The sequence below is a fragment of the Hemitrygon akajei genome, chromosome 16, assembly GCF_048418815.1.
Source record: "Hemitrygon akajei chromosome 16, sHemAka1.3, whole genome shotgun sequence".
In the NCBI taxonomy this organism is placed as follows: Eukaryota; Metazoa; Chordata; class Chondrichthyes; order Myliobatiformes; family Dasyatidae; genus Hemitrygon; species Hemitrygon akajei.
The window spans coordinates 16,172,775-16,198,998 of NC_133139.1; the positions used below are offsets into that span (position 1 = coordinate 16,172,775).

Below are 26,224 nucleotides of genomic sequence, written 5' to 3' on the forward strand. Positions count from 1 at the left end.
GGGCAGGTAGTTTTGAGGAAGTAGAGAGGCTACAGAAGGACAGACAGCATAGGAGAATGGGCAATAAAATGGCAGATGAAATACAGTGTCAGGAAGTGTATGGTCATGCACTTTGGTAGAAGAAACGAAAGGGTTGACTATTTTCTACATGGAGAGAAAATACAAAAAGCTAAGGCAAAAAGGAACTTGGAAGTCCTAGTGCAGGATTTCCTAAAGGTTGAGTCTGTGCCGAGGAAGACAAATGTAAGAGGAGTAGAATATAAAAGCAAGAATGCAATGTTGTGTCTTTATAAACCACTGGTGAGGCCTGATTTGGAGTATTGAGAACAGTTTTGGGCCTCTTATCTCGGAAAGGATGTGCTGAAACTGGAGGGGGTTCAGAGATGTTTCACGAAAATGTTTCCAGGATTGAATGGCTTGTCATATGAAGAGCATTTGCTGGCTCTGGGCCTGTAGTTGCACGAATTCAGAAGAATGAGGTGTAACCTAGTTGAAACCTAGTGAAAGGCCTTGATAGAGTGGATGTGGATATTTCCTATAGTTGGAGGGTCTAAGACTAGAGGACACAGCCTCAGAATAGAGGGGCTCCCTTTTAGAATGGAGGTGAGGAGGAATTTCTTTAGCCAGTGAGTGGTGAATTTGTGGAATTTTTTGCCACAGGCAGCTGTGGAGGCCAAGTCTTTGTGTATATTTAAGGCAGAGTTTGATCGTTTCTTGATTGCTCAGGGCCTGAAGGGATTGCGGGGAGAAGGCAGGAGATTGGGGCTGAGAGAATAACCTTGATGATATGGTGGAACAGACTCGATGGGCCAAATGGCCTAATTCTTCTCCTATTGGTTACGTAAGTCCCGGATGGAGACTCTGGAATACCATTGCACTCAGATGTAGAATGATTCTTCATTGTAACAATTTTGTTTTACCAGTCAGGGTTGTTAGCCCTGAAATGAACCCCCGAACCTGGAGGTCCGGAGGATGACTGTTAGTCTGGCCTCACCCTCTTTGACCTGTTTGGCAAGGGTGATCCTACCATGAGCCAAAGCACAAAGCCCTGACTCCAGCCAGCATAGCTCTCCAGGTCAATGAAGCATGCAAGCCTCCAAACTACCACAAGGCTGTAGTCCTCTTGAAGGAATAAAAAGTAGATTTGATAAAATGATTCATGAGGCAACAGGAGTACAGAGAATGAAACTATTTTTGCATGAAAACATATAGCTTAATAAATTATTCATCCGTTTTCATTGCTACAGTATGTTTCCAATTTTGACCCGTGAGCAGAAAACTATTAGAATGAACATTTGTTGCATTTTTATTATTTTTGGCCATAGTAGTATTGAGATTGTTACTGGCATTGGTATCCAGAAGCCTGGACATTGGAGGCATGAGTTTTAATGCCACCAAGGTAGCTGAAACATAATGTAATTAATTAAAACAAGAACTTAAAACCACTGTGATTAATGGTGATCATGAAAGTACTAGACTGGTGTAAAAATCCACTGGGTCATGAATGTTTGCGGAGAAGGAAGTCTGCCATTCTTATTTTTTTCTGGCTCCATATTACTCTATTTCCATTAACATTGGTAGGAAATATCTTATTTTGGGACAATTTGTTATTGGTAAAGATTCTGTTTGTGTTTCTGACTAGATTGGTAAGTAATCTCATCAATGCTACTCACTCAGTCTTTCACCATATCCTGCACGTTCCTTCAAATTTCCAGTCTTCTGCAATTGAACTTTATAACTGAATACCTTCATTCCTGAAACCATATATCCAATTAAGGCTACATGCAATGTCAAATTATTAAAATGTACTTAGAAATTGTTTTGCCAAATTATGGTTTTTCACTGTGTGCACTATTGGCACATAAAACCATAAGACCATAGGAGCAGGATAAGACCATTGGCCCTTTGAGTCTGCTCTGCCATTCCATCACGGTTAATTTCTAATCCTTTTCAACCCCATTCGCACTGTAAACTTTGACACCCTTACTAATTAAGAAACTATCAACTTCTGCTTTAAATATACCCAGTGACTTGGCCTCCACAGCCATCTGTGCCAGTGAATTCCACAGAGCCACCACCCTTTGGCTAAAGAAATTCTTCCTCATTTCTATTTTGAAGGGTTGTTCTTCTGTTCTGCCTTCTGGTGGTAGACTCCACCGTTATAGGAAACATTCTCTTCACATTCATTTTATCAAGGTCTTTCAGTATTCAATAGATTTCAATAAGTTCCCCTCTCAATATTCTAAACTCCAGTGAGTATAGGCCCGGGGCTATGAAATGCTCCTCATATGTTAACCCTTTCAATCCTGGGCTCATTCTCATGAACCTCCTCTGGATTATCTTCAATGCCAGCACATCCTTTTTAAGATAAGGGGCCCAAAAGTGCTCACAATACTCCAAGGGTGGTCTGACAAATGCCTTATAAAGCCTCAGCGTTTATATTCTAGTCCTCAAGATGAATGTTAACATAACCTTCCTTACCACTGACTCAACCTGCAAGTTAAACCTTAGGGCATCCTATTTGAGGACTCCCATGTCCCTTTGCACCTACATTTTCTCCCCCTTTAGAAAATAGTCCATAACTTTATTCTTTTTACCACGTGTAAGACCATACACTTCCCCGCACTTTATTCCTTCTGCTGTTTCTTTACCCATTCTCCTAATCTGTCCAAGTCCCTCTGCAGACACCCTGCTTCCTCAACACCATCTGTTTTTGTATCATCCACAAATCCGGCCACAAAGCCATCAATCCCATCATCCAAGTCATTGACAGATAACGCGGAAAAAAACGGCGCCAACACCGACGACTGTGGAATACCACTCATCACTAGCAGCCAACCAGAAATGGCCCACCTTATTCCCACATGTTACCTCCTGCCGGACAGCTAATCTTCTATCACTAGAACACAGACTCCTGTGTGTTGGAAGGTATCAAAGAGCCTGTCATCAACATCATGATGTACCATGTCATATGAGGTCGGCAGTCATGGTCTTCCAATGACCACAATCATTCTTGGCAAAGTGTTTACAGAAGTGTTTTGCCATTGCCTTCTTCGGGGCAGTGTCTTTACAAGACAGGTGACCCCAGCCATTATCAATACTCTTCAGAAATTGTCTGCCTGGCATTAGTGGACGCATAACCAGGACTTGTGAAATACACCAGCTTCTCATACGATCATCCACCACATGCTCCCATTCCTTCATGTGACCCTGACCGGGGGGCCTAACAGGTGCTATTCCTTGCCCAAAGGCTAGCAGAGGGAAGGAGCACCTTACACCTCCCTTGGTAGAGAAGTATCTCCATCCTAAAAGTTATAAATGGAATAACAATGACCAGGCTGCTGAAGGGCAAGGGAGAGTTAAACCAAACATTGTCTCATTTGTTTTTAAACTGTGCTATCAACTAAAGAATTTGTGAGATTTCTAAAATTGTATTGATTAAGGTATTTGCTTAATGCAATTAAATCGGCACATTAATGTTGTCCACACAGCCGCTGAACAAAAGTGCAGCAAATGGAAAGATTTTGGGTTACAGGGTCAGACTGCATAAGCCAGAGCTGCAGGAGTACAACACCTCCTTCCTAGAGAGCACCCTCCACCTACCTGATAGTAACTACAGTATCCAGGTATCTGCCTACAATTCAGTGGGAGAATCTCCAAAAGCTCAGATTGTTATTTCATCGTCTAAAATGCAAGGTAACCCAAAATGCATGCTTTTAGCAAGAGAACACTCATTATTGGTTAGGGTTTGAAGCAGCAGAATTGTACTGAAATAGATGCAAGAAGAAATCGCATTAAAATTAATGTTTAAATTAAATCTAAATATGTTATTGCTGGAAGAATTTATAACAGTAGCCGAAGGGCGTAGATGCAATAAAACAATTGGTTTATTCTAATATTTTGACTACAATAAGCAAAGAATATGCACAGGAATGCAGAGTGACACATACAGAATGTTGGAGGGTCTCTGCATGTCGGGCAGCATCTATAGAAATGGATGTACAGTTGATGTTTCAGGCTAAGACACTTCATCAGGAGTTTGCACAGAAATGCAGTCATTTTCCTGTTATTTCATAATTTTAATCAATAAATTTGTTTAGTCAAATAGTCTAAGGTTCACTAGAGAAATTGATAATGACCGTCTCATTATTTCTTTCTAAGATACCAGGAAAGTGGATGAAGGGAAGGCAGTGGATGTTGTCTACATGGACTTCAGTGAGGCCTTTGACAAGGTCCCGCATGGGAGGTTAGTTAGGAAGATTCAGTTGCTAGGTGTACATGGTGAGGTAGTAAATTGGATTAGACATTGGCTCAATGGGAGAAATCAGAGAGTGGTAGTGGATGATTGCTTCTCTGAGTGGAGGCCTGTGACTAGTGGTGTGCCACAGGGATCAGCGCTGGGTCCATTGTTATTTGTCACCTATATCAATGATCTGGATGATAATGTGGTAAATTGGATCAGCAAATTTGCTGATTATACAAAGATTGGAGATGTAGTGGACAGTGAGGAAGGTTTTCAAAGCTTGCAGAAGGATTTGGACCAGCTGGAAAAATGGGCTGAAAAATGGCAGATGGAGTTTAATACAGACAAGTGTGAGGTATTGCACTTTGGAAGGACAAGCCAAGGTAGAACATACAAGGTAAATGGTAGGGCACTGAGGAGTGTAGTAGAACAGAGGGATCTGGGAATACAGATACAAAATTCCCTAAAAGTGGCATCACAGGTAGATAAAAGGTCGTAAAGAGAGCTTTTGGTACATTGGCCTTTATAAATCAAAGTATTGAGTATAAGAGTTGGAATGTTATGGTGAGGCTGTATAAGGCATTGGTGAGGCCGAATTTGAAGGATTGTGTGCAGTTTTGGTCACCTAATTACAGGAAGGATATTAATAAGGTTGAATAGGTTAGGACTTTATTCCCTGGAGCATAGAAGAATGAGGGGAGATTTGATAGAGGTATATAAAATTATGATGGGTATAGATAGAGTGAATGCAAGCAGGCTTTTTCCACTGAGGCTGGGGGAGAAAAAAACCAGAGGACATGGGTTAAGGGTGAAGGGGGGAAGTTTAAAGGGAACATTGGTGGGGGGCTTCTTCACACAGAGAGTGGTGGGAGTGTGGAATGAGCTGCCAGGTGAAGTGGTAAATGTGGGGTCACTATTAACATTTAAGGAAAACTTGGACAGGTACATGAATGAGAGGTGTATGGAGGGATATGGTCCAGGTGCAGGTCAGTGGAACTAGGCAGAAAAATGTTTTGGCACAGCAAAGAAGGGCCAAAAGGCATGTTTCTGTGCTGTAATGTTCTATGGTTCTACGATACTGAAATTTGCTATCAGTGAGGGCACTTTATGAAATAAAAGGAAAAACATTCTTACTGTGACTTTTTTATTGTGGCAGACAGGTCCTGTCATAGGACAGATAGCACAGAACAGGTCCTTCGCCCTCGATGGCATTCTGACTCCATGATCAATTTATCCCCATCTTCAGAGCCCATAACTATCCCTTTGTCTCTCATTCATGTGCCTAAGAGTCTCTTAAATGTCCCTATTGTGTCAGCACCAGCACCCTCAGTAGTATATTCTCCACTTAACCACTCAGTGTTACCACTCTTCCCCTCTGCTATATGAATGGACGTTGAACCCATGAACAGTACCTCACTAGTTTTTTTTAATCTATTTTGTACTACTTATTTAATTTAAATATTTAGTATTTATTTACTGTAATTAACAGATTTTTCTATTACGTATTGCATTGTACTGCTGCTGCAAAGTCAACAAATTTCACAACTTATACTGGTGATATTAATCCTGATTCTGATTCTGAAAAAAAATGAACCTGCTGTACCTCTGACAACTCCCTTAAACCTTCCTCCACTTACCTTAAAAGGATGTCTTCTAGTGTTAGCTATTCTTGCCCTCCATGCCTCTCATAATCTTATATACCTTTGTCGTCACATCTCATCCTCGTTCACTCCAAAAAGAAATCAGACTTTCCTGATGACGTCCTCAGGTATTGGGGATATCCGCTCTGGGAAAAAGGTGCTGATTGCCTCTTATAATCTTATATACATTACACATTAAATAACGTTACATGTTAGAGAGCGCTGGGCTTCAAATAGCATCACCCAGTGTTAGATGTGAGCTACAGTATGTTACAATGACATTGAAGTATTAAGGCTTTAGGTGATGTTTATTTTTAAAAACCGTCACAAGTCTGAAAGAGTTGTAGCAGTATACATGCTGCACAGATAATAGAGTCGTAGAAAAGTACAGTACAGAAATAGGCCCTTTGGCCCATCTTGTCTGTGCTAAACCATCTGAACTGCCTACTCTCATCAACCTATTCCAGGACCATAGCCCCCCATACACCTACCTTCCATGTACCTATCCAAACTTCTCTTAAAAGTTGAAATGCAGCTTGCATGCACCACTTGTGCTGGTAACTCATTCCACACTCTCATAGGTCTCTGAGTGAAGAAGTTTCTCTTCAGGTTCCCCTTAAACTTTTCATCGTTCACCCTTAACCCATGACCTCTAGTTGTAGTTCCACTCACCCCAATGGAAAAAGTTTGCTTGTATTTGCATCTTTCCTGTAATAGGTGACCAAAACTACACAAAATACTCCAAATTAATCCTCACCGATGACTTAGACAACTTCAGCATAACATCCCATCTCCTGTACTCAATACTTTGATTTATGAAGGCCAATGTGCCAAAAGCTTTCTCTATGACTCTAACTACCTTATGAACCTATGTTCCCAGATTCCTTTGTTCTACCACATTCCTCAGTGCCCTACCATTCACTGTGCAAAAACCTACCCTGATTGGTCCTACCAAAGTGCAACACTTTACATTTGTCTGCATTAAATTCCATCTACAATTTCTCAGCCATTTTCCCACCTGGTCCAGATGAGACAGCGACAAACTAAATACTTGGGAGTAAATAGATGTTCAGCAGATTTGTGGGATATGGCTTTTGGCTATCAAATTGATACCTGGTGCAACCTTTCAATTTCTGCTGAGGGAAATTATTTTCACAATCATAAAACCGCAAGAAATAAAATCAGATTCCACAAAACCACACACAAAGTTGGAGTGTACCAAGCTGAGAAATTGTAGAGTAGGGGGAAAGAGAGAGAAAGCTAGCCAGCAGAATAATCGGTGCCACTTGCTGCAGAGAATTATGAAGGAGTACTTTTTTAGACGTGTGAAGGTTGGAGGAGCTGAGAAAATTAACAATAAAAAAAGACCAGATTCTTAGTTGAACTCTGGCGTGGAGAAGTCTAAGGAAGCAATCAGTATAACAACTTCCTCTGGATTGGAAGCCAATAATGAGAATAGATTCATAGATAATCCATGCTGCACTGTTGGATTCTGCAGAAAACAGCAGTGATCATTGAAATTAATACACAAAGCCAGTGCAACTATGACTTAATGGAACTAGATCTAGCTGGTACTCCTCTTCCTCCACCCATCCTCTTACTCTAGTTTCTTCCTTTCCAGTCCTGATGAAGGGTCGACTGTTTATTTCTTTCCAGAGATGGTGCCTGACCTGCTGAGTTCCTCTATTTTGTATGTGTTACCCAGGATTTCCAGCATTTGAATAATCTCTTGTGTTTATATATGCATTAGTTTAATTCCCTTGTATTCTTTTACATACTAGTTGAGCTAATCTCAGAATCAGAATCAAGTTTATTATCACTGATGTGCATACATCATGAAATTTGTTGTTTTGAGGTAACAGTACAGTCAAAGAAGTAAAAAAAGGAGTGATACAATAAAAAATAAAATGAATAAGTAATGCGAGAAAGGACAGGTGAGGAATTTAATTATAATCACATAGTACAATAGCAGGCCTTGATTTGCAAATCCATTCAAGTCAATGAAACCAAATTTCAGAAGCAGAGTTCAGTGCTCAAATGCTACTACGACATTAGTAACAGCGACTGACAACAGATTTCTTCCTCAGATTCTCAACAAATTACAACAGTGAAAATGGTGATAACGTTTTATAAGAATTTTGAAGCACAGAGATAATATTGAATTTCTGGGTAGAGCATGTTAAGCAACTTTAGTCTTTGGATACTTTATTTTAAGTACAATGTTAGAGTCAAGGAGAGGTCGAGGAGAAAATTTAGTAAAGCAACTGGAGCCGAGAGGTTTGCACTATGACAAAAGATGCCATTATTTTATGGGTGGATATAGGGATATTTTGGACCTGTTTCAACTTATGTGTTTTAAGAGAGGAGCACTGAAAAATTGTTTCCGCTCTATGTGAATCAGAAATAAAGGGAAGAACTAAAAGGTGTTACGAATGTGCCACAGCTCTGAGGGGCCGAAGGGTGTGGGGTAGCCCCCTCTTTTGTGAGAATCGCAAGATCACTATTACGTCAGGTCAGGAGACCCAGGAAATGAGAGAAAGACATGCAGAATCCACAAAGAGTTGGAATGTGTCCTGGCCTCTGAAAGGCGTACCCATTGATACCGGCTATTGTCTCTTGGAGACGGACTTGTGTATTGCATCCTGTACGATGCATCGAAGCCCCAGGCAATGAACCAAGGAGGAGGTTGGTAGAGGGATTGCATCATCCCCAACCTGATTGACACCTGAGACCCTGTGAGTCAGGATAAAAAGAGGGTCTGTGGGAACAGCCCCTCAGACGCACCAGAAGACACGCTAACGATCCTGTAATAGCAAAAACCAGTGGAAGGCCACGTGTGTCCTTTTCCATTTGCCCCGGAATCGGTGGGCCCTGTACCACGGCAGAACGGTTTTTAGCTAACAACGGGGAAATCAACTCCCAATGACTCTCGAAGGATTGACATCATAAAAGGAATTGGCAAGTTTTAACCCGTCTTTCTCTCCAACCCAAAAGCTGCAGCTTGAATGAACTGAGTGACTTTTATATTTCCATCGGACAATACATTATCCCCTAGACAACGATAGAGCTATTTCTTATTGATTACTATTAGACCCACGCTTTTAGATTTAGTATTGACGACGTATATTATCTGTAAGTTTGCCTTGATATTATTTTGTGTATTTTTATCAATAAACACTGTTAAAAATAGTACCATCAGACTTCAACGGACCTCTCTATCTTTGCTGGTAAGTGACCCAGTTACGGGGTACGTAACAAAGGAAAATCTAAAGGTGAAAAAGTGGGAAATTAGTTGTTCTTCAGTCAGGAGGGCTTCACCACAACTAGTTATTGAGGGAGTAACCAGACTACATCAAAAGGCAATTGGCTCCGTGTATGAAAATGGAGAATAGAAGAGTATAGGAAAGTAATGTATGGGAAGCTACTATTTTACAGTTAACTCTGTCACAAATGCAGAGAGCTAAATGAACATTTTCTACAATGTAATTTCCTTAAATTGATTCAGCTGCTTTCTAAATTTATCTGTTGAACTGTGAATATATAGTTGCACTCCAGACTAGAGGAAGTTCATTTTGCAATAATATCTAGGCCTTGATGCATAATTTTCCAGAATAACAGGAACAGTAGGGCCCTGCGGAATATTGTTGTGTCACAAACACCTAAGTGTACAAGATCTCAGTTCACTGAATGTGGTGACATAGATAGACAAGGTGTCTGTGTTAGCTTTAAAATAAAATCTGAGTCCAGCATGAGGCTGTGTAGCGAGATATCCAAAGTTAATTGAAAAGGGAAAAGAAAGTTCTTTTAAAAGTCATGCCACCTTTTCGGGCAAGTAATCATGTTGTCTTTCTCCGAACAGATTTGCCTTCTCTGCCCCGTGTTCTTGCTTTTTCAAATGGAAATGACAGCCTTCTGATTCAGTGGGAACCTCCCAGTATAGTGGCAACTGCTTATGTGGTCGAATGGTGTGTGGTGTCTCAGAAAATCCCCTGTAATATCAGCTGGCAAAGTACCCCTGGAAATGTTACTGAAGTCATCATACACGGTAAGTAATGGAACGTTAAAATCATGGCAGTCACCAAATACTACCCTGAGGTTCATTTTCTTGCGTGTATTCACAGTAGAACAAAGAAATACAATAGAATGAATGAAAAACTACACAGAAACAAAGACTAACAACTAACATGCAAAAGAAGACAATCTGTGCAAATACAAAAGTAAACATAAAAAGGAAAATAACTAAAACTGAGAACAATAATTGAGGAGACCTTGAAAGTGAGTCCATAGAACTCATTAGAATCCAGAGCTGCCTGACTGATCTGAAGGCAAGTCCTAATAGAGCAGCCAAGTTTGCTTCCAACTTGCTTCACTTTGCTTCCAACCAGAGAGTTTGCACCAAGATATCCATAGTTAGTCAAATAGAACCATTAAAAGATATCTTGCATTCTTAGGGCAAAATAATCACTTTGCCATTCTTTGGACAAGTTTGCCATCACTGGGCTATGTTCTTCTGATAAAATGGGAGCCTTCTCGTAAAAAAAAACAGCTGGTTATGTGCTCAAACAGTGTGTAGCATGACTGTCGGCATCATTGAAGTTCGGCTAGGTAGATGGGACAGGGTGAAAACCAGGCTGACTTGGACCAAAATGGCCAAAGGGCCCATTTCTGTGCTGTCACGCTCTCTGACTCTATGTTTAGACCATAAGACATGGGAGCAGTATTAGTCCATCTGGCCCAGTGAGTCTGCTCCGCCATTCAATCATGGCTGAAATGTTTTTTTCCCTCCTCCTCAACCCCAGTTCCCAGCCTTCTCCCCGTAACCTTTGACGCCATGTCCAATCAAGAACATATCAATCTCTGCCTTAAATACACCCAATGATCTGGCCTCCACAGCTGCATGTGGCAACAAATTCCACAAATTCACCACCTTCTGACTAAAGACATTTCTCCACATCTCTGTTTTGAAAGGGCGCCCCTCTATCCTGAGGCTGTGCCCTCTTGTCCTAGACTCTCCCACCATGGGAAACACCCTTTCCAGATCTACTCTGTCTAGGCCTTTCAACATTCAAAAGGTTTCAATGAGATCCCCCCTCATCCTTCTGAATTGAGGCGAGTACAGACCCAGAGCTATCAAATATTCCTCGTATCATAATCCCTTCATGTTTGTGTCATATCTTGTAGGTAATGATAATAACATGAAAACACAAGGAAAAAATTACCTTTAACCCACAAGATCCCACATACAACAGAGGTATTAAAGTGATGCAGGTGTCTGAGGTATTCAGCTGCAGGATGGTGGAGGCAGGTAACTCTCACAACATTAATAAAGTAACACAGAAATCCTTAGAAGCTATAACAAGGATATTATAGTGGACTATTTTCACAGTAATCAGGCAAATTCAAAGTGGTTTGGTAAATAAAAAGGAACCAGCGGATGTCTGCAGAATTAACTTACAGGATGGACCTTGTCTTCTGACGCAACACACACAAAACACTGGAGGAGCTCAGCAGGCCAGGCAGCATCTATAGAAAAGAATAAACAGTCAATGTTTCGGGCTGAGACCCCTCTTCAATACTGAAGGATGTCTTCTGACATCCACTTGTTACGTGTGTTCAAAGTGCAAAGTAAATTTATTTTCAAAGTGCATATATGTTATCATATATGCTAACAGAGTCAATGACAACCATCAAGCTCCCATCCGCACAGAGCTGACAGTAATCCTAATGTACTCTCACCATAATCCCATTAAGCTGCAACACTTCTCTGCCATTCAATGAGATAATGGTCAATCTTTTATAACGGCACCAATTTCCTGACATCCCTCGTATCTAAAAATCTTCAGATTTCTGAATCTGAATCAGAATTATGCTTATTATTACTGACATATCTTATGAAATGTGTTTTGCAGCAGCAGCGCCGTGTAATACATAAAAATTACTATAGTTTACAATAAGAAATTTAAAGATCAATGATTTGTGCAAAAAGAGAGCAAAATAGTGAGATGGTGTTCGTGGGCACTAATGGATTGCACTGCGGCATGGCTAGTGGATCTACTGCATTGCCCACACAGGCAAACCATTCATTGAGCACATCTACATGAAATGCTGTTGCAGGAAAGCAGCATCCATCATCAAGGACACCCACCACCCAGGACCTGCTCTCTTCTTGTTACAGCCACCAGGAGGAAAATACAAAAGCATTGGGACTTCCATCAGACCTTGAACCAAAACTTCCATCAGACCTTGAACCAAAACTTCCATCAGACTCTTGAACCAAAACTTCTCTCAACTTCACTTGCCCCATTATTGAAATGTTCCTACAACCAATGGACTCACTTTCAATGACTCTTCATCTCATACTCTTGATATTTATTTATTTATCTATCTATCTATCTATCTATCTACCTATCTATCTATTTATTTACATATATATAATTGTCTCTTCTTTTTGCATTTGCTCAGTCTGTTGTCTTCTGCACTCTGGTTGAATGCCCCAGTTGGGTGGTCTTTCATTGATTCTTATATAGTTATTATTCTATAGATTTGTTAAATATGCCCACAAGAAAATGAATCTCAGGTTTATATAATAATATTTACTATGAACTTTGTGGTTTCTTATTTATTATTTGAGTGGAATAATAAAGCATGGACCTATTGCCACAAGAAATGAACTAAGTGTCCATACCTGTAAAAACCTATCAGTGACCACTTTATTAGGTGCACCTGTAGACCTGCTCATTCATGCAAATATCTAATCAGCCAATCATGTGGCAGCAACTCAATGCATAAGTGCATACACTCATAATCAAGAGTTTCAGTTGTTGTTCATACCAAACATCTGAATGGGGAAGAAACGTGATGTTAGTGACTTTGACTATGGAATGATTATGTGCCACAGAGGGTGGTTTGAGTATCTGAGAAACTAGTTATCTCCTCAATTTTCACACACAACAGATAGATAGATAGATAGATAGATAGATACTTTATTCATCCCCATGGGGAAATTCAACTTTTTTCCGATGTCCCATACACTTGTTGTAGCAAAACTAATTACATACAATACTTAACTCAGTAAAAAATATGATATACATCTAAATCACTATCTCAAAAAGCATTAATAATAGCTTTTAAAAAGTTCTTAAGTCCTGGCGGTAGAATTGTAAAGCCTAATGGCATTGGGGAGTATTGACCTCTTCATCCTGTCTGAGGAGCATTGCATCGATAGTAACCTGTCGCTGAAACTGCTTCTCTGTCTCTGGATGGTGCTATGTAGAGGATGTTCAGAGTTATCCATAATTGACCGTAGCCTACTCAGCGCCCTTCGCTCAGCTACCGATGTTAAACTCTCCAGTACTTTGCCCACGACAGAGCCCGCCTTCCTTACCAGCTTATTAAGACGTGAGGCGTCCCTCTTCTTAATGCTTCCTCCCCAACACGCCACCACAAAGAAGAGGGCGCTCTCCACAACTGACCTATAGAACATCTTCAGCATCTCACTACAGACATTGAATGACGCCAACCTTCTAAGGAAGTACAGTCGACTCTGTGCCTTCCTGCACAAGGCATCTGTGTTGGCAGTCCAGTCTAGCTTCTCGTCTAACTGTACTCCCAGATACTTGTAGGTCTTAACCTGCTCCACACATTCTCCATTAATGATCACTGGCTCCATATGAGGCCTAGATCTCCTAAAGTCCACCACCATCTCTTTGGTCTTGGTGATATTGAGACGCAGGTAGTTTGAGTCTCTAGCATTTACAGGGATTGGTGCAAAAAAAACAACCAAAAAAAATCCATTGTGTAGGAGTTCTGCGGGCGAAAATGCCTTGTTATATGAAAGATCAGAAGAGAATGGCCTGACTGGTTCAGGCTGGCATGAAGACAACAGTAGCTCAAAATAAACACACATTACATCAGTGTTGTGCAGAAGAGCATCTCTGAATGCACAGGAAGTCAAACCTTTGAAGTGGATGGACTACACCAACAGAAGACCACAGGCATAAATCAGTGGCCACTTTTATTAGGTACAGGAAGTACCAGATAGAGTGGCCGCTGGGTGTATTGCCTTTCAACACTGAAAGTTTAATGCTAACCCATATCCAGAAGTAAGGTTAGAATCATGACTACCTGGATATCATTTGATCCTGCAAGCAATGAATCCTCCAAATCTCTTGACTTTTATTTTATTTGTTGAGGTTCCAGATGCCAGCCAGTTAGAAAAAACATTTCAATTGATAGAAGAATAAATATGGATCATTGTACAGTGCCAAAAGTCTGTGTGATTAAATTTAGGTAAAGTTGCACACCATGTCAGAACTCTTAACATTGCTATATTATATAGAACACAACTTGCACATAAGTGATTCTCAAAAATTGTTCGCTGTTGCATTCTTAAGGTCCTATAATAACTGACCTAGTAACTTAACAAAGTTAGCACGCAGATTTCTAGTTAAGTATGTTGATGATCAATCTGAATTTTTAAAAATAAACGCAGAAAATATTGGAAATATTTAGCAGGAACAAAATGTTGTTAAAAGATCTGATCCAACTTCATCATCATAATCATCATTATCATTATGTGCCATATCATATGAAGTGAGCGATCATGGTCTGGACCATGGTAAATTTTGGTAAAATTTACTTGGTAAACTTTTCTACAGAAGTGGTTTGCCATTGCCTTCTTCTGGGGAGTATCTTTACAAGACGGGTGACCCCAGCCATTATCAATACTCTTCAGAGGTTGTCTGCCTGGTGTCAGTGGTCACATAACCAGGATATGTGATATGCATCAGCTGTTCATATGGCCATCCGTAACCTGCTCCATGGTTTCACGTGACCCTGGTTGGGGGTGCTAAGCAAGTGCTACCCTTTGCCCAAGGGTGACCTGCATGCTATTGGAGAGAAGGAGCACATTATACTTCCTTTGGTAGAGATGTATCTCCACCATGCCACCCAGCTCTAACTTATCCTTTCTAAATATTCCTCTGACAGTAAAATACTATAATATGGTTAGATGAAAGGAGTTTTTTTTTTTGCTAGAGCAATTCTAAGTTGGTGTGAATTTTCTTCTCCAGATAACATTAAGCCAATGCATCTCTACAACATTTTGGTTTACCCTATTTTTGATGACGTATCAGGGTTTCCAGCATCCACACAGGCTTACTCAAAAGAAGGTGGTAAGTACAATGAATAAAGCTTCCTATTCTGCTTTATAGCTTAAAAATTGTATCATTTCTAATTATAGGTATCCGATGGTTTGGAAGTTAATTTAGTTTGTGTATTTACAAAAACTTTTCCTGTGATTTCAGACATTTGCTCCTTACTTTGACAAAGATTTCAAACTCTGTGCATTGCATGTTTAGATCTCACTTGTCTAGGGTCTGCCTGCTTTATTCTTAAGTAGACTCGTCGTTACTGCTCTTTAGTTGGGGAGCTCAAAGCATTGAGCTTCCGGCAGACAAACTATCTGACAATGCGGTACGGTAGTCTAGTGGGTAGCACAGCACTTCACAGTACCAGTGACGCGGGTTCAATTCCTGCCACTGCCTGTAAGGAGTTTGTACGTTCTCCACATGACTGTGTGGGTTTCCTCCAGGTGCCCTGGTTTTCTCCCATGGTCCAAAAAGACGTACCAGTTGGTAGATTAATTGGTCATTGTAAATTATCCTGTGATTGGGCTAGGATTGAAATCAGAGGTTGCTGGGCATCATGGGTCAAAGGGCTAGAAGGGCTGTTCTGCACTGTATCTCCATAAATAAATACATTTTATTGCTGTTCAATTCCAGCTGTCACGTGCTGTGGGATGCATTGTTTATGGAGAAAGTCACGGAGTAGCATAACACAAAAACAATCCCTTTAGCCCATCATGTCCAAGGCAACTTGCAATTACCCATCTATGCTATTCCACCTTGGCAATTCAAGCATTTGTTTAGCTATTTCATAAACGTTCTTACAGTACATGCCTCCACCACCCACTCAGTGTGTTTCAGATTCCAACTTCCATCTGGGTGAGAGAATGTTTCCTCCATTCCCTTCTACCCTCTTCCCCGTTAGCCTAAACCCATGCCATCTAGTTTTTGATGCCTCTTAGTGGGACGAGGTTCCTACCATATATCTATGGCTTTCAAAATTCTGTCTGCCTTAATCAGTCCCTTCAAAGCCCTTTCTGCTCTCAGCAAAACAAACCCAACCTATATTATCTCTCCCTCCAAGTGACACTTTCTATCCCAGGCAACGTCCTGGTGAATGTCCTCTGCATCCTCTCCATTGCAATCACAACCTGTAGTGTAATGATCAAACTTACTTAACACTCCAGCTGTGGCCTACCAAATGTTTTACAAAGCTGTATCTTGGCTTCCCTGCTCTTAGATTCTATGCCATGGCTAATGAATGCTATACACTTCTTCACCAAATTGTCCACCTATATCAACACCTTCAGGAATCTAAGGACCCTCTGTTCATCAGTGCTCCCGTACATTTTGTATGTCCTACTCTTGCTAGTCCTCCCAAAATGTATCACCTGACACTTATCAGGATTAAATTCCTTCTGCCATTGCACACCTCATTTTAATTCACTAATTGTTATTTTTCTGTAATCTATCCTGACCACCAAAACACCACCAGTTTTGTATCACCTACATATTTACTAATCATATCCTCTGCATTCATATCCAAATCATTAATAAAAATGAAAGTATCAAGGTGTTTCAGCATCAATTGCTGCGATTATACCATTGGTCACAGGCTTCCAATCACAACATCTCCCCCTCCATTATAACCCTCTGCTTCCTATCACCAAGCCGAATTGGGATACAATTTGCCAATTTCCCTTACTTTCTATCGACTTCAACCTTTTAGATATGTCTCCCATGTGGGACCTTCTTTAAGGCCTTTACTGAAGTCTGTGTAACCTACACTGATTGCACTCTTCTCCTCATCAAATTTTGTTAAATCTATGAAAAATTCATTCAAATTGTTCAGGCATGATGTTCCTTAACAAAGTCTTATATAATCCAAGACCCTGAGCGACAATGTCCAGCAGACAATGGTGCAGTCTCCCAGCAGTGTACAAGTGCACACTATCCAGCCTGTCATTCCACCGCTCAAACACAAGAGGGCAGCACCAGTGGGCAAGACCAGGCCCCAGCTGAGCTCAACCGCGTTGTAGTGCTACCACGTCTCTCACCTGGTCTACAGCAGCAGGCAAGCCCAAGGCTAGAGGCCTAGTTTGCGCTACAACTAAAGATACACAATTCACATACTTGACTGTCCCTCCACCAGACAAGGGTAACAGGCCAACCGCAAATTGCATATCATTGTCCAACAGAGTCTCGTGATTGCAAGTGAAGTGTCCCAGACAATCTCCCACGATTATACTGCACCAACTCCAATGCTTCCAAGTAGCGGGCAGCAATATGGTCTGCAGTCAGGTCAGCTCCCCTGAACCCAAACCGGCTCCTCCAACACATCAGTGAGCTCCTCCGATATCCTGACCAACTCCTTCGATATCTTGACTGGCTCTTCCGATATCCGGACCTCAGCCGACCCCTGCAACATCTCGGCCGACTCCACCACTGACACCAGTCCAGCTACTCCAATCAATGAACAGCCCACTGATGGGGTAGCACTGAAGTACCTGATGTTCTTGGAGTAGAATTGTCTTTGGATCATAAAAAAACAACTTTACAAAGAAAAAAGCACCTTTGGTCGGCCCCCGAGAGGCCTCTCCATTCACACACACCGCCATCTTACTGGAAGATCAAATCCAGTTATTCCAAATGTAGATTAATCCTGTTCTCATTAATTTATTTCCAAAGCTTCCCTATCACTGATGGAAGGCTCACTGGTCTGTAATTACCTGGGTTATCCCTGCTATTCTTCCTGAATATTGTTGAAGAATTAAAAGTTTCTGTGCCCCCTGCAATTTCTTCCTTTGCTTCCCTTAGCGTCCAGGACATGTTAAGACCTGGTGATTTAAGCTTGCTACAATGCCTAATATCTCTCTTTGTTAATAGTGAAATGTTCCAGAATTTCACAAAACCTCTCCTTGAATTCTCCGTATAAAATGTCTCCCTGAACTCTCTTTTTGTCCAAGCGCTATCACAAGGAAGGCACAATAGCACCTCCACTTTTTTAGAAGTTTGCATAGATTTGCCGTATCACCAAAATCTCTGCCAAACTGATATGAATACTCAGTGGACAATATCCTGACTGATGGTATGGAAACATCAAAACTCTGGAAAGGAAAACTCTACAGGAAGTGATGAATACCGTCCAATCTATCACAGGCAAAACTCTCCTCATTACTGAGCACATTTACATGGAGCGCTGACACAAGAAAGCAGCATCCTTCATTCAGGACCCCCATCATTCACGCCATGCTCTCATCTCGCTATCATCATTAGGCAGGAAGCACTCAGGAGCCTTAGATCCTACCCCATAAAGTTCTGGAACAGTTATAACCCTACAACCATCAGGCTCCTGAACCAGCATCGATAACTTAACTCACCACAACCCTGAACTGATTCCACAACCTAGGGACTCACTTTCAAGGACTCCGCAATTCATGTTCTCAGTTTTTATCTGGTATGTTGTTTGTTTATCAGTCTTTGTTAATGTACAGTTTTTAACATTTCCATTTTATTTCCTTATTTTATTGTGAATACCTGCAAAAAATGCATCTCAAAGTCATAAATATGTACTTTAATAATAAATTTTACTTTGACTTTCAATGCAGGTGTGAAGTATTTACCTATAGTCTCTAGCTCCACACATAGATTGTCACTTTGGTCCCTAATGGACCCTACTTTTTCCCTGGTTTCTCTTAAGTGACTGTCAATTTAATAAAGTATTTGAAAACCCCAACATGGAAAAGGAAGGAAAATGAATACAAGGAAGGTGAGAAAATAATTTTTACAGAATCATGCTTTTTCACAGATTGGTATCATTATTATTACAGCTCCAAGCTGCGGTCCTGAAATTTGGTCTAAACAGATCTGGAAGACCAAAGTACATCTTGAATGGCACGAGCTTCCGATCGATGACCGGAATGGCTTCATCAGGAGTTATACAGTATTATATAAGAATGGGAATGGCAAGCTGAAATGTAAGTGAAACCACTTAAAGGTTAATTTTGTTATAAAATTAGCTGGTATAAATTAGTTAGCTCAGGCTGAGTACCCCTTATCTGAAATGCTTGAGGGCAGAAGTATTGTAGGTCTCTGACTTTTTTAGATTTTGGGATCCAAAATGAGAAGGCTTAGGATCGCCGTCATTTCCAACTCTGAATTTACATACTAGCGGTAAACAGTCTTTGTCTTACACTTGTTCGTCACACATATGTACTTAACAGTAAACATTATAGCATACTGTTAATATAATGAAAATATAATGTGTGCAGTGTAACAAAAGCAGCATCGGGAGAGAATACCTGAATCAGCTGTTGGACAACAGCAAACAATGGCAGTTCAATCCTCATGGAGGGATCAGAAGTGGAGAGAGTGAGCAGTTTCAAGTTCCTGGGTGTCAAGATCTCTGAGGATCTAACCTGGTCCCAACATATCGATGGAGTTATAAAGAAGGCAAGACAGCGGCCATACTTCATTAGGAGTTTGAAGAGATTTGGCATGTCAACAAATACACTCAAAAACTTCTATAGATGTACCATGGAGAGCATTCTGACAGGCTGCATCACTGTCTGGTATTGGGGGGGGGGGGGGCTACTGCACAGGATCGAAAGAAGCTGCAGAAGGTTGTAAATCTAGTCAGCTTCATCTTGGGTACTAGCCTACAAAGTACCCAGGACATCTTCAGGGAGCGGTGTCTCAGAAAGGCAGCGTCCATAATTAAGGACCTCCAGCACACAGAATATGCCCTTTTCTCACTGTTGCCGTTAGGTAGAAGGTACACAACATGTATACTACATATGGAAAGCGGCCAGTGAGTGAGTGGGCCAGTGAAGGAGTGGAGATTTGAGGCTTTGACTCAAGAGATTCTGGCAGGTTTGGCAGTTGGACTGTGCAATCAAGTCAATCAGGATTTGAATAGCTCAGGAGAAAGCCGTTGATTAGACAATCAAGATTTGAATAGCTCAGACTCAGCAGAAAGCAGCTGATTGGGCAATCAAGGTCAGGTGACCAAGCAGTTTGAAAAGCTCAAACAAATAAATAGAGGGTTACCTCAAGCAGAGCGGCCTGTGGAAAGCGGCCAGTGAAGGAGTGGAGATTTGAGGCTTTGACTAGAAGAGGCGGAGGACAAGCTTCACTCCAAGTGAGGTAAGGCCGGGTAAGTTCCTTTCAAAGGAGAAAGTTTCAAAAGTTGAGGCAAGTATTGGGTAGGTCATGGCAGCTGAGATCGGCCCCGTGGTTTGTTCATCCTGCAGCATGTGGGAAATCAGGGATACTTCCAGTGTCCCTGACAACTATGTGCGCAGGAAGTGTGTCCAACTGCAGCTTCTGGCAGACCGCATTGAGCGTCTGGAGCTGCGATTGGATTCATACTGGAGCATCCGCGATGCTGAGAAAGTCGTGAATAGCACATTCAGTGAGTTGGCCACACCTCAGGTAAAGGCTACACAGGCAGAAAGGGAAGGGGTGACCACTAGACAGCGTAGCAGTCGGCAGGTAGTGCAGGAGTCCCCTGCGGTCATCTCCCTCCTAAACAGATATACTGTATTGGATACTGTTGGGGGAGATGTCTCATCAGGGGAAGGCAGCAGCAGCCGAGTTCATTGCGCCATGGGTGGCTCTGCGGCACAGGAGGGAAAGGAAAGGAGTGGGAGAGCTATAGTGACAGGGGATTTGATTGTAAGGGGAATAGATAGGCATTTCTGCGGCCGCAAATGATACCAGGATGGTATGTTGCCTCCCTGGTGCAAGGGTCAAGAATGTCTCTGAGTGGCTGCAGGACATTCTGGAATGGGAGGGTGAACAGCCAGTGGTCATGGTGCACATAGGTATCAACTGTATAGGTAAAAAATGGGATAAGGTCCTACAAGGTGAATTTGGGGAGTTAGGAGATAAACTAAAAAGTAGGACCACAAAGATAATAATCTCTGGATTACTACCAGTGCCACGTGCTAGTCAGAGTAGAAATAGGAGGATATTTCAGATGAATACATGGCTTGAAAAATGGTGCAAGGGGGAGAGATTCAAATTTCTGGGGCATTGGAACCAGTTCTGGGGGAGGTGGGACCAGTATAAACAGAACGGTCTGCACCTGGGCTGGACTGGAACCAATGTCCTAGGGGGAGCGTTTGCTACTGCTGTTCAGGAGGCTTTAAACTAATGTGGCAGGGGGAAGGGAACAAGTGCAGAGAGACAGACGGGTGTAAAATGAGGGTAGAAGCAAAAAGTAGGAAGGTGAAAAGTAAAAGTGGCAGGCAGGCAAATCCAGGGCAAAAAGCAAAAAGAGCCACTTTTCAACATAATTGTATAAGGGCTAAGAGTGTTGTAAAAACAAGCCTGAAGGCTTTGTGTGTCAACGCGAGGAGCATTTGTAACAAGGTGGATGAATTGAATGTGCAGATAGTTATTAATGAATATGATATAGTTGGGATCACAGAAACATGGCTCCAGGGTGACCAAGGGGGAGCTCAACATCCAGGGATATTCAATATTCAGGAGGGATAGACAGGAAAGAAAAGGAGGTGGGGTAGCATTGCTGGTTAGAGAGGAGATTAACGCAATAGAAAGGAAGGACATTAGCCTGGAGGATGTGAAATCGATGTGGGTAGAGCTGCATAACACTAAGGGGCAGAAAACGCTGGTGGGAGTTGTGTACAGGCCACCTAACAGTAGTAGTGAGGTTGGGGATGGTATTAAACAGGAAATTAGAAATGCGTGCAATAAAGGAACAGTAGTTATAATGGGTGACTTCAATCTACATATAGATTGGGTGAACCAAATTGGTAAGGGTGCTGAGGAAGAGGATTTCTTGGAATGTATGCGGGATGGTTTTCTGAACCAACATGTCGAGGAACCAACTAGAGAGCAGGCCATTCTAGATTGGGTATTAAGCAATGAGGAAGGGTTAGTTAGCAATCTTGTCGTGCGAGGCCCCTTGGGTAAGAGTGACCATAATATGGTGGAATTCTTCATTAAAATGGAGAGTGACATAGTTAATTCAGAAACAAAGGTTCTGAACTTAAAGAAGGGTAACTTTGAAGGTATGAGACGTGAATTAGCTAAGATAGACTGGCAAATGATACTTAAAGGGTTGACGGTGGATATGCAATGGCAAGCATTTAAAGATTGCATGGATGAACTACAACAATTGTTCATCCCAGTTTGGCAAAAGAATAAACCAGGGAAGGTAGTGCAACCGTGGCTGACAAGGGAAATTAGGGATAGTATCAAGTCCAAAGAAGAAACATATAAATTAGCAAAAAAAAGTGGCACACCTGAGGACTGGGGGAAATTCAGAGACCAGTAGAGGAGGACAAAGGGCTTAATTAGGAAAGGGAAAAAAGATTATGAGAGAAAGCTGGCAGGGAACATAAAAACTGATTGTAAAAGCTTTTATAGATACGTGAAAAGAAAAAGATTGGTCAAGACAAATGTAGGTCCTTTACAGTCAGAAACAGGTGAATTGATCATAGGGAACAAAGACATGGCAGACCAATTGAATAACTACTTTGGTTCTGTCTTCACTAAGGAGGACATAAATAATCTTCCGGAAATAGTAAGGGACCGAGGGTCTAGTGAGATGGAGGAACTGAGGGAAATGCATGTTAGTAGGGAAGTGGTGTTAGGTAAATTGAAGGGATTAAAGGCAGATAAATCCCCAGGGCCAGATGGTCTGCATCCCAGAGTGCTTAAGGAAGTAGCCCAAGAAATAGTGGATGCATTAGTGATAATTTTTCAAAACTCTTTAGATTCTGGATTAGTTCCTGAGGATTGGAGGGTGGCTAATGTAACCCCACTTTTTAAAAAAGGAGGGAGAGAGAAACCGGGGAATTATAGACCGGTTAGTCTGACATCGGTGGTGGGGAAATTGCTACAGTCAATTATCAAAGATGTGATAACAGCACATTTGGAAAGAGGTGAAACATCGGACAAAGTCAGCATGGATTTGTGAAAGGAAAATCATGTCTGACGAATGTTATAGAATTTTTTGAAGATGTAACTAGTAGAGTGGATAGGGGAGAGCCAGTGGATGTGGTATATTTAGATTTTCAAAAGGCTTTTGACAAGGTCCCACACAGGAGATTAGTGTGCAAACTTAAAGCACAAGGTATTGGGGATATGGTATTGATGTGGATAGAGAATTGGTTGGCAGACAGGAAGCAAAGAGTGGGAGTAAACGGGATCTTTTCAGAATGGCAGGCAGTGACTAGTGGGATACCGCAAGGCTCAGTGCTGGGACCCCAGTTGTTTACAATATATATTAATGATTTAGACGAGGGAATTAAATGCAGCATCACCAAGTTTGCGGATGACACGAAGCTGGGTGGCGGTGTTAGCTGTGAGGAGGATGCTAAGAGGATGTAGGGTGACTTGGATAGGTTAGGTGAGTGGGCAAATTCATGGCAGATGCAATTTAATGTGGATAAATGAGAGGTTATCCACTTTGGTTGCAAGAACAGGAAAACAGATTATTATCTGAACGGTGGCCAATTAGGAAAAGGGGAGATGCAACGAGACCTGGGTGTCATTGTACACCAGTCATTGAAGGTGGGCATGCAGGTATAGCAGGCGGTGAAAAAGGCAAATGATATGTTGGCATTCATAGCAAAAGGATTTGAGTATAGGAGCAGGGAGGTTCTACTGCAGTTGTACAAGGCCTTGGTGAGACCGCACCTAGAATATTGTGTGCAGTTTTGGTCCCCTAATCTGAGGAAAGACATTCTTGCCATAGAGGGAGTACAGAGAAGGTTCACCAGATTGATTCCTGGGATGGCAGGACTTTCATATGAAGAAAGACTGGATCGACTAGGCTTATACTCACTGGAATTTAGAAGATTGAGGGGGGATCTTATTGAAACGTATAAAATTCTAAAGGGATTGGACAGGCTAGATGCAGGAAGATTGTTTTCGATGTTGGGGAAGTCCAGAACGAGGAGTCACAGTTTAAGGATAATGGGGAAGCCTTTTAAGACCGAGATGAGGAAAAACTTCTTCACACAGAGAGTGGTGACTCTGTGGAATTCTCTGCCACAGGAAACAGTTGAGGCCGGTTCATTGGCTATATTTAAGAGGAAGTTAGATATGGCCCTTGTGGCTAAAGGGATCAGGGGGTATGGAGAGAAAGCAGGTACAGGGTTCTGAGTTGGATTATCAGCCATGATCATACTGAATGGCGGTGCAGGCTCGAAGGGCCAAATGGCCTACTCCTGTACCTATTTTCTATGTTTCTATATTCAGTCCTGACATTGATGAATCCATTCTTTCAATTCACTTCTCAGAACTGTCTGTGATGTGCAGAGACCCGTGCATTGCCTGGGAACCTTCCCAGCACCTTATGGAATCTTCCATTTGAAATGTCATGTCAACGCTAAAATTAATTTCAGATTTGGAGGTTTTCAAATTCAGAATTTCACATAAGGGATGGTGGTAGTAGTCTCTTGAAGTCCGAGGAAGACGAATGTGTTGCGCAGTTAACGTCTGTGGTCACGCATATGACTTCCTGAGGCTGAAGTCCGAAGCGCAGATATAGTTGTAGATGGGGCAAGGAACACCGCCTGTTGGGGCAGGAGCCGACGCCTTCCTGTGTCTTTTTTGACTCGCCTTGAGGCGCTGCATGCGCCAGTTTGCTTGGAAGTTGTTTGCTGCCTTGGAGCATAGATTGCGCCACTTGGACCGATCAGCAGCAGTGTGTTCGAGATCGCCGGGCTGGAGTTTGGCCCACTTAAGGTTTGACTTGAGGTTGTCCTTGTACCTCGACCATGGGCGACCTTGGGCACGGTTGCCCTGCTCCAGTTCTCCGTAGAACAACTGGCGCGGCATTCTGGACTCATCCATGCGGATCACATGGCCGGACAAGGGATACTCACCCTTATTGACATTGGGAGCAATTTGTAGAAGTTTACTAGGTTAATTCCTCCAATAAAATGATTCTGTAATGAGCAACTTTTAAGGAAGCTGGTCCCAATGGAATCTAGAGTTGATCTGAACAAAACACAGAACATTTTGTGTGAGTTTTGATAAAAATAGATCTGGCGAGGAAATATCTCAATATGGGGGCATGTATTCAAGGTCAGGATTAATTAAATTCTGTTCAGCGAGGATGGCGGAGTGTTTCAGAGAGCGGGAGCTGAGGTCAAATCAGCCAAAATGTTTTTAAAATGTGGCACCGGCTTCAAAGTTCAAAGAAAATGTGTTATCAAAGTACTGTACGTGTATGTCACCGTATACAACCTTGAGATTTGTTTTCTTGCGGGCATACTCAGTAAATCCATAATAGAATAATAACAATAATAGAATCAATGAATCAATCTGTTCAAGTCCTGAGTGGCTTGATGGCTGAATGGCCTTTACCTTTCCCATTTCTTTTGTTTCCGTGTCTCACCAGACACTGCCGTTTTCGCCGCCTCCCACACATTCAAGTCTTGACAGGACTGAAAGCCTAGTTGCGCTAGTGTCCTAGTTGGACTTCTGCCCACTCATTGAGCTTCTCTGCTTCTCAGCTGTTGTTGTCAGTGGATCTGAGCACAACTGTGTCCTCAATGGCCTGTCACCAAGCACGGAGTATGACGTGAGCATTGTGGCCTCTACAGATGCAGGCAATGCTACAGGCTCCAGTCTGGCCGTTACAACCAAGACATTTGGTAAGAATTATAATATGGATATTGAGAACCATAATCTTACAAAGTTTAAAAGAAATGATTCACCCTGTTTAACATAACACAAAAGAGCTTCAGCCTTTTTGAAATATATTACTGAAAGTTATATCAATAACATTTCACGAGGAAATCTGCAGATGCTGGAAATTCAAGCAACACATGTAAAATGCTGGTGGAACGCAGCAGACCAAGGAGATGGTGGTGGACTTTAGGAGATCTAGGCCCCATATGGAGCCAGTGATCATTAATGGAGAACGTGTGGAGCAGGTTAAGACCTACAAGTATCTGGGAGTACAGTTAGACGAGAAGCTTGACTGGACTGCCAACACAGATGCCTTGTGCAGGAAGGCACAGAGTCGAATGTACTTCCTAAGAAGGTTGGCGTCATTCAATGTCTGTAGTGAGATGCTGAAGATGTTCTATAGGTCAGTTGTGGAGAGCGCCCTCTTCTTTGTGGTGGCGTGTTGGGGAGGAAGCATTAAGAAGAGGGACGCCTCACGTCTTAATAAGCTGGTAAGGAAGGCGGGCTCTGTCGTGGGCAAAGTGCTGGAGAGTTTAACATCG

The 26,224-nt window shown here is 41.9% G+C and overlaps 1 protein-coding gene across 1 annotated transcript in view; it reads left to right on the forward strand.

Annotated features, from left to right (window-relative positions):
• The window catches only part of LOC140739781 (interleukin-6 receptor subunit beta-like), a 51,198-nt gene that overhangs the window by 14,173 nt on the left and 10,801 nt on the right, over positions 1 to 26,224 (forward strand). Inside the window, exons 5-9 of the mRNA XM_073068295.1 lie at positions 3,492 to 3,696; positions 9,743 to 9,928; positions 14,955 to 15,056; positions 18,839 to 18,985; positions 25,505 to 25,645. Of these exons, the coding sequence (XP_072924396.1) occupies positions 3,492 to 3,696; positions 9,743 to 9,928; positions 14,955 to 15,056; positions 18,839 to 18,985; positions 25,505 to 25,645 (781 nt within the window). The remainder of the gene's footprint in view (positions 1 to 3,491; positions 3,697 to 9,742; positions 9,929 to 14,954; positions 15,057 to 18,838; positions 18,986 to 25,504; positions 25,646 to 26,224) is intronic.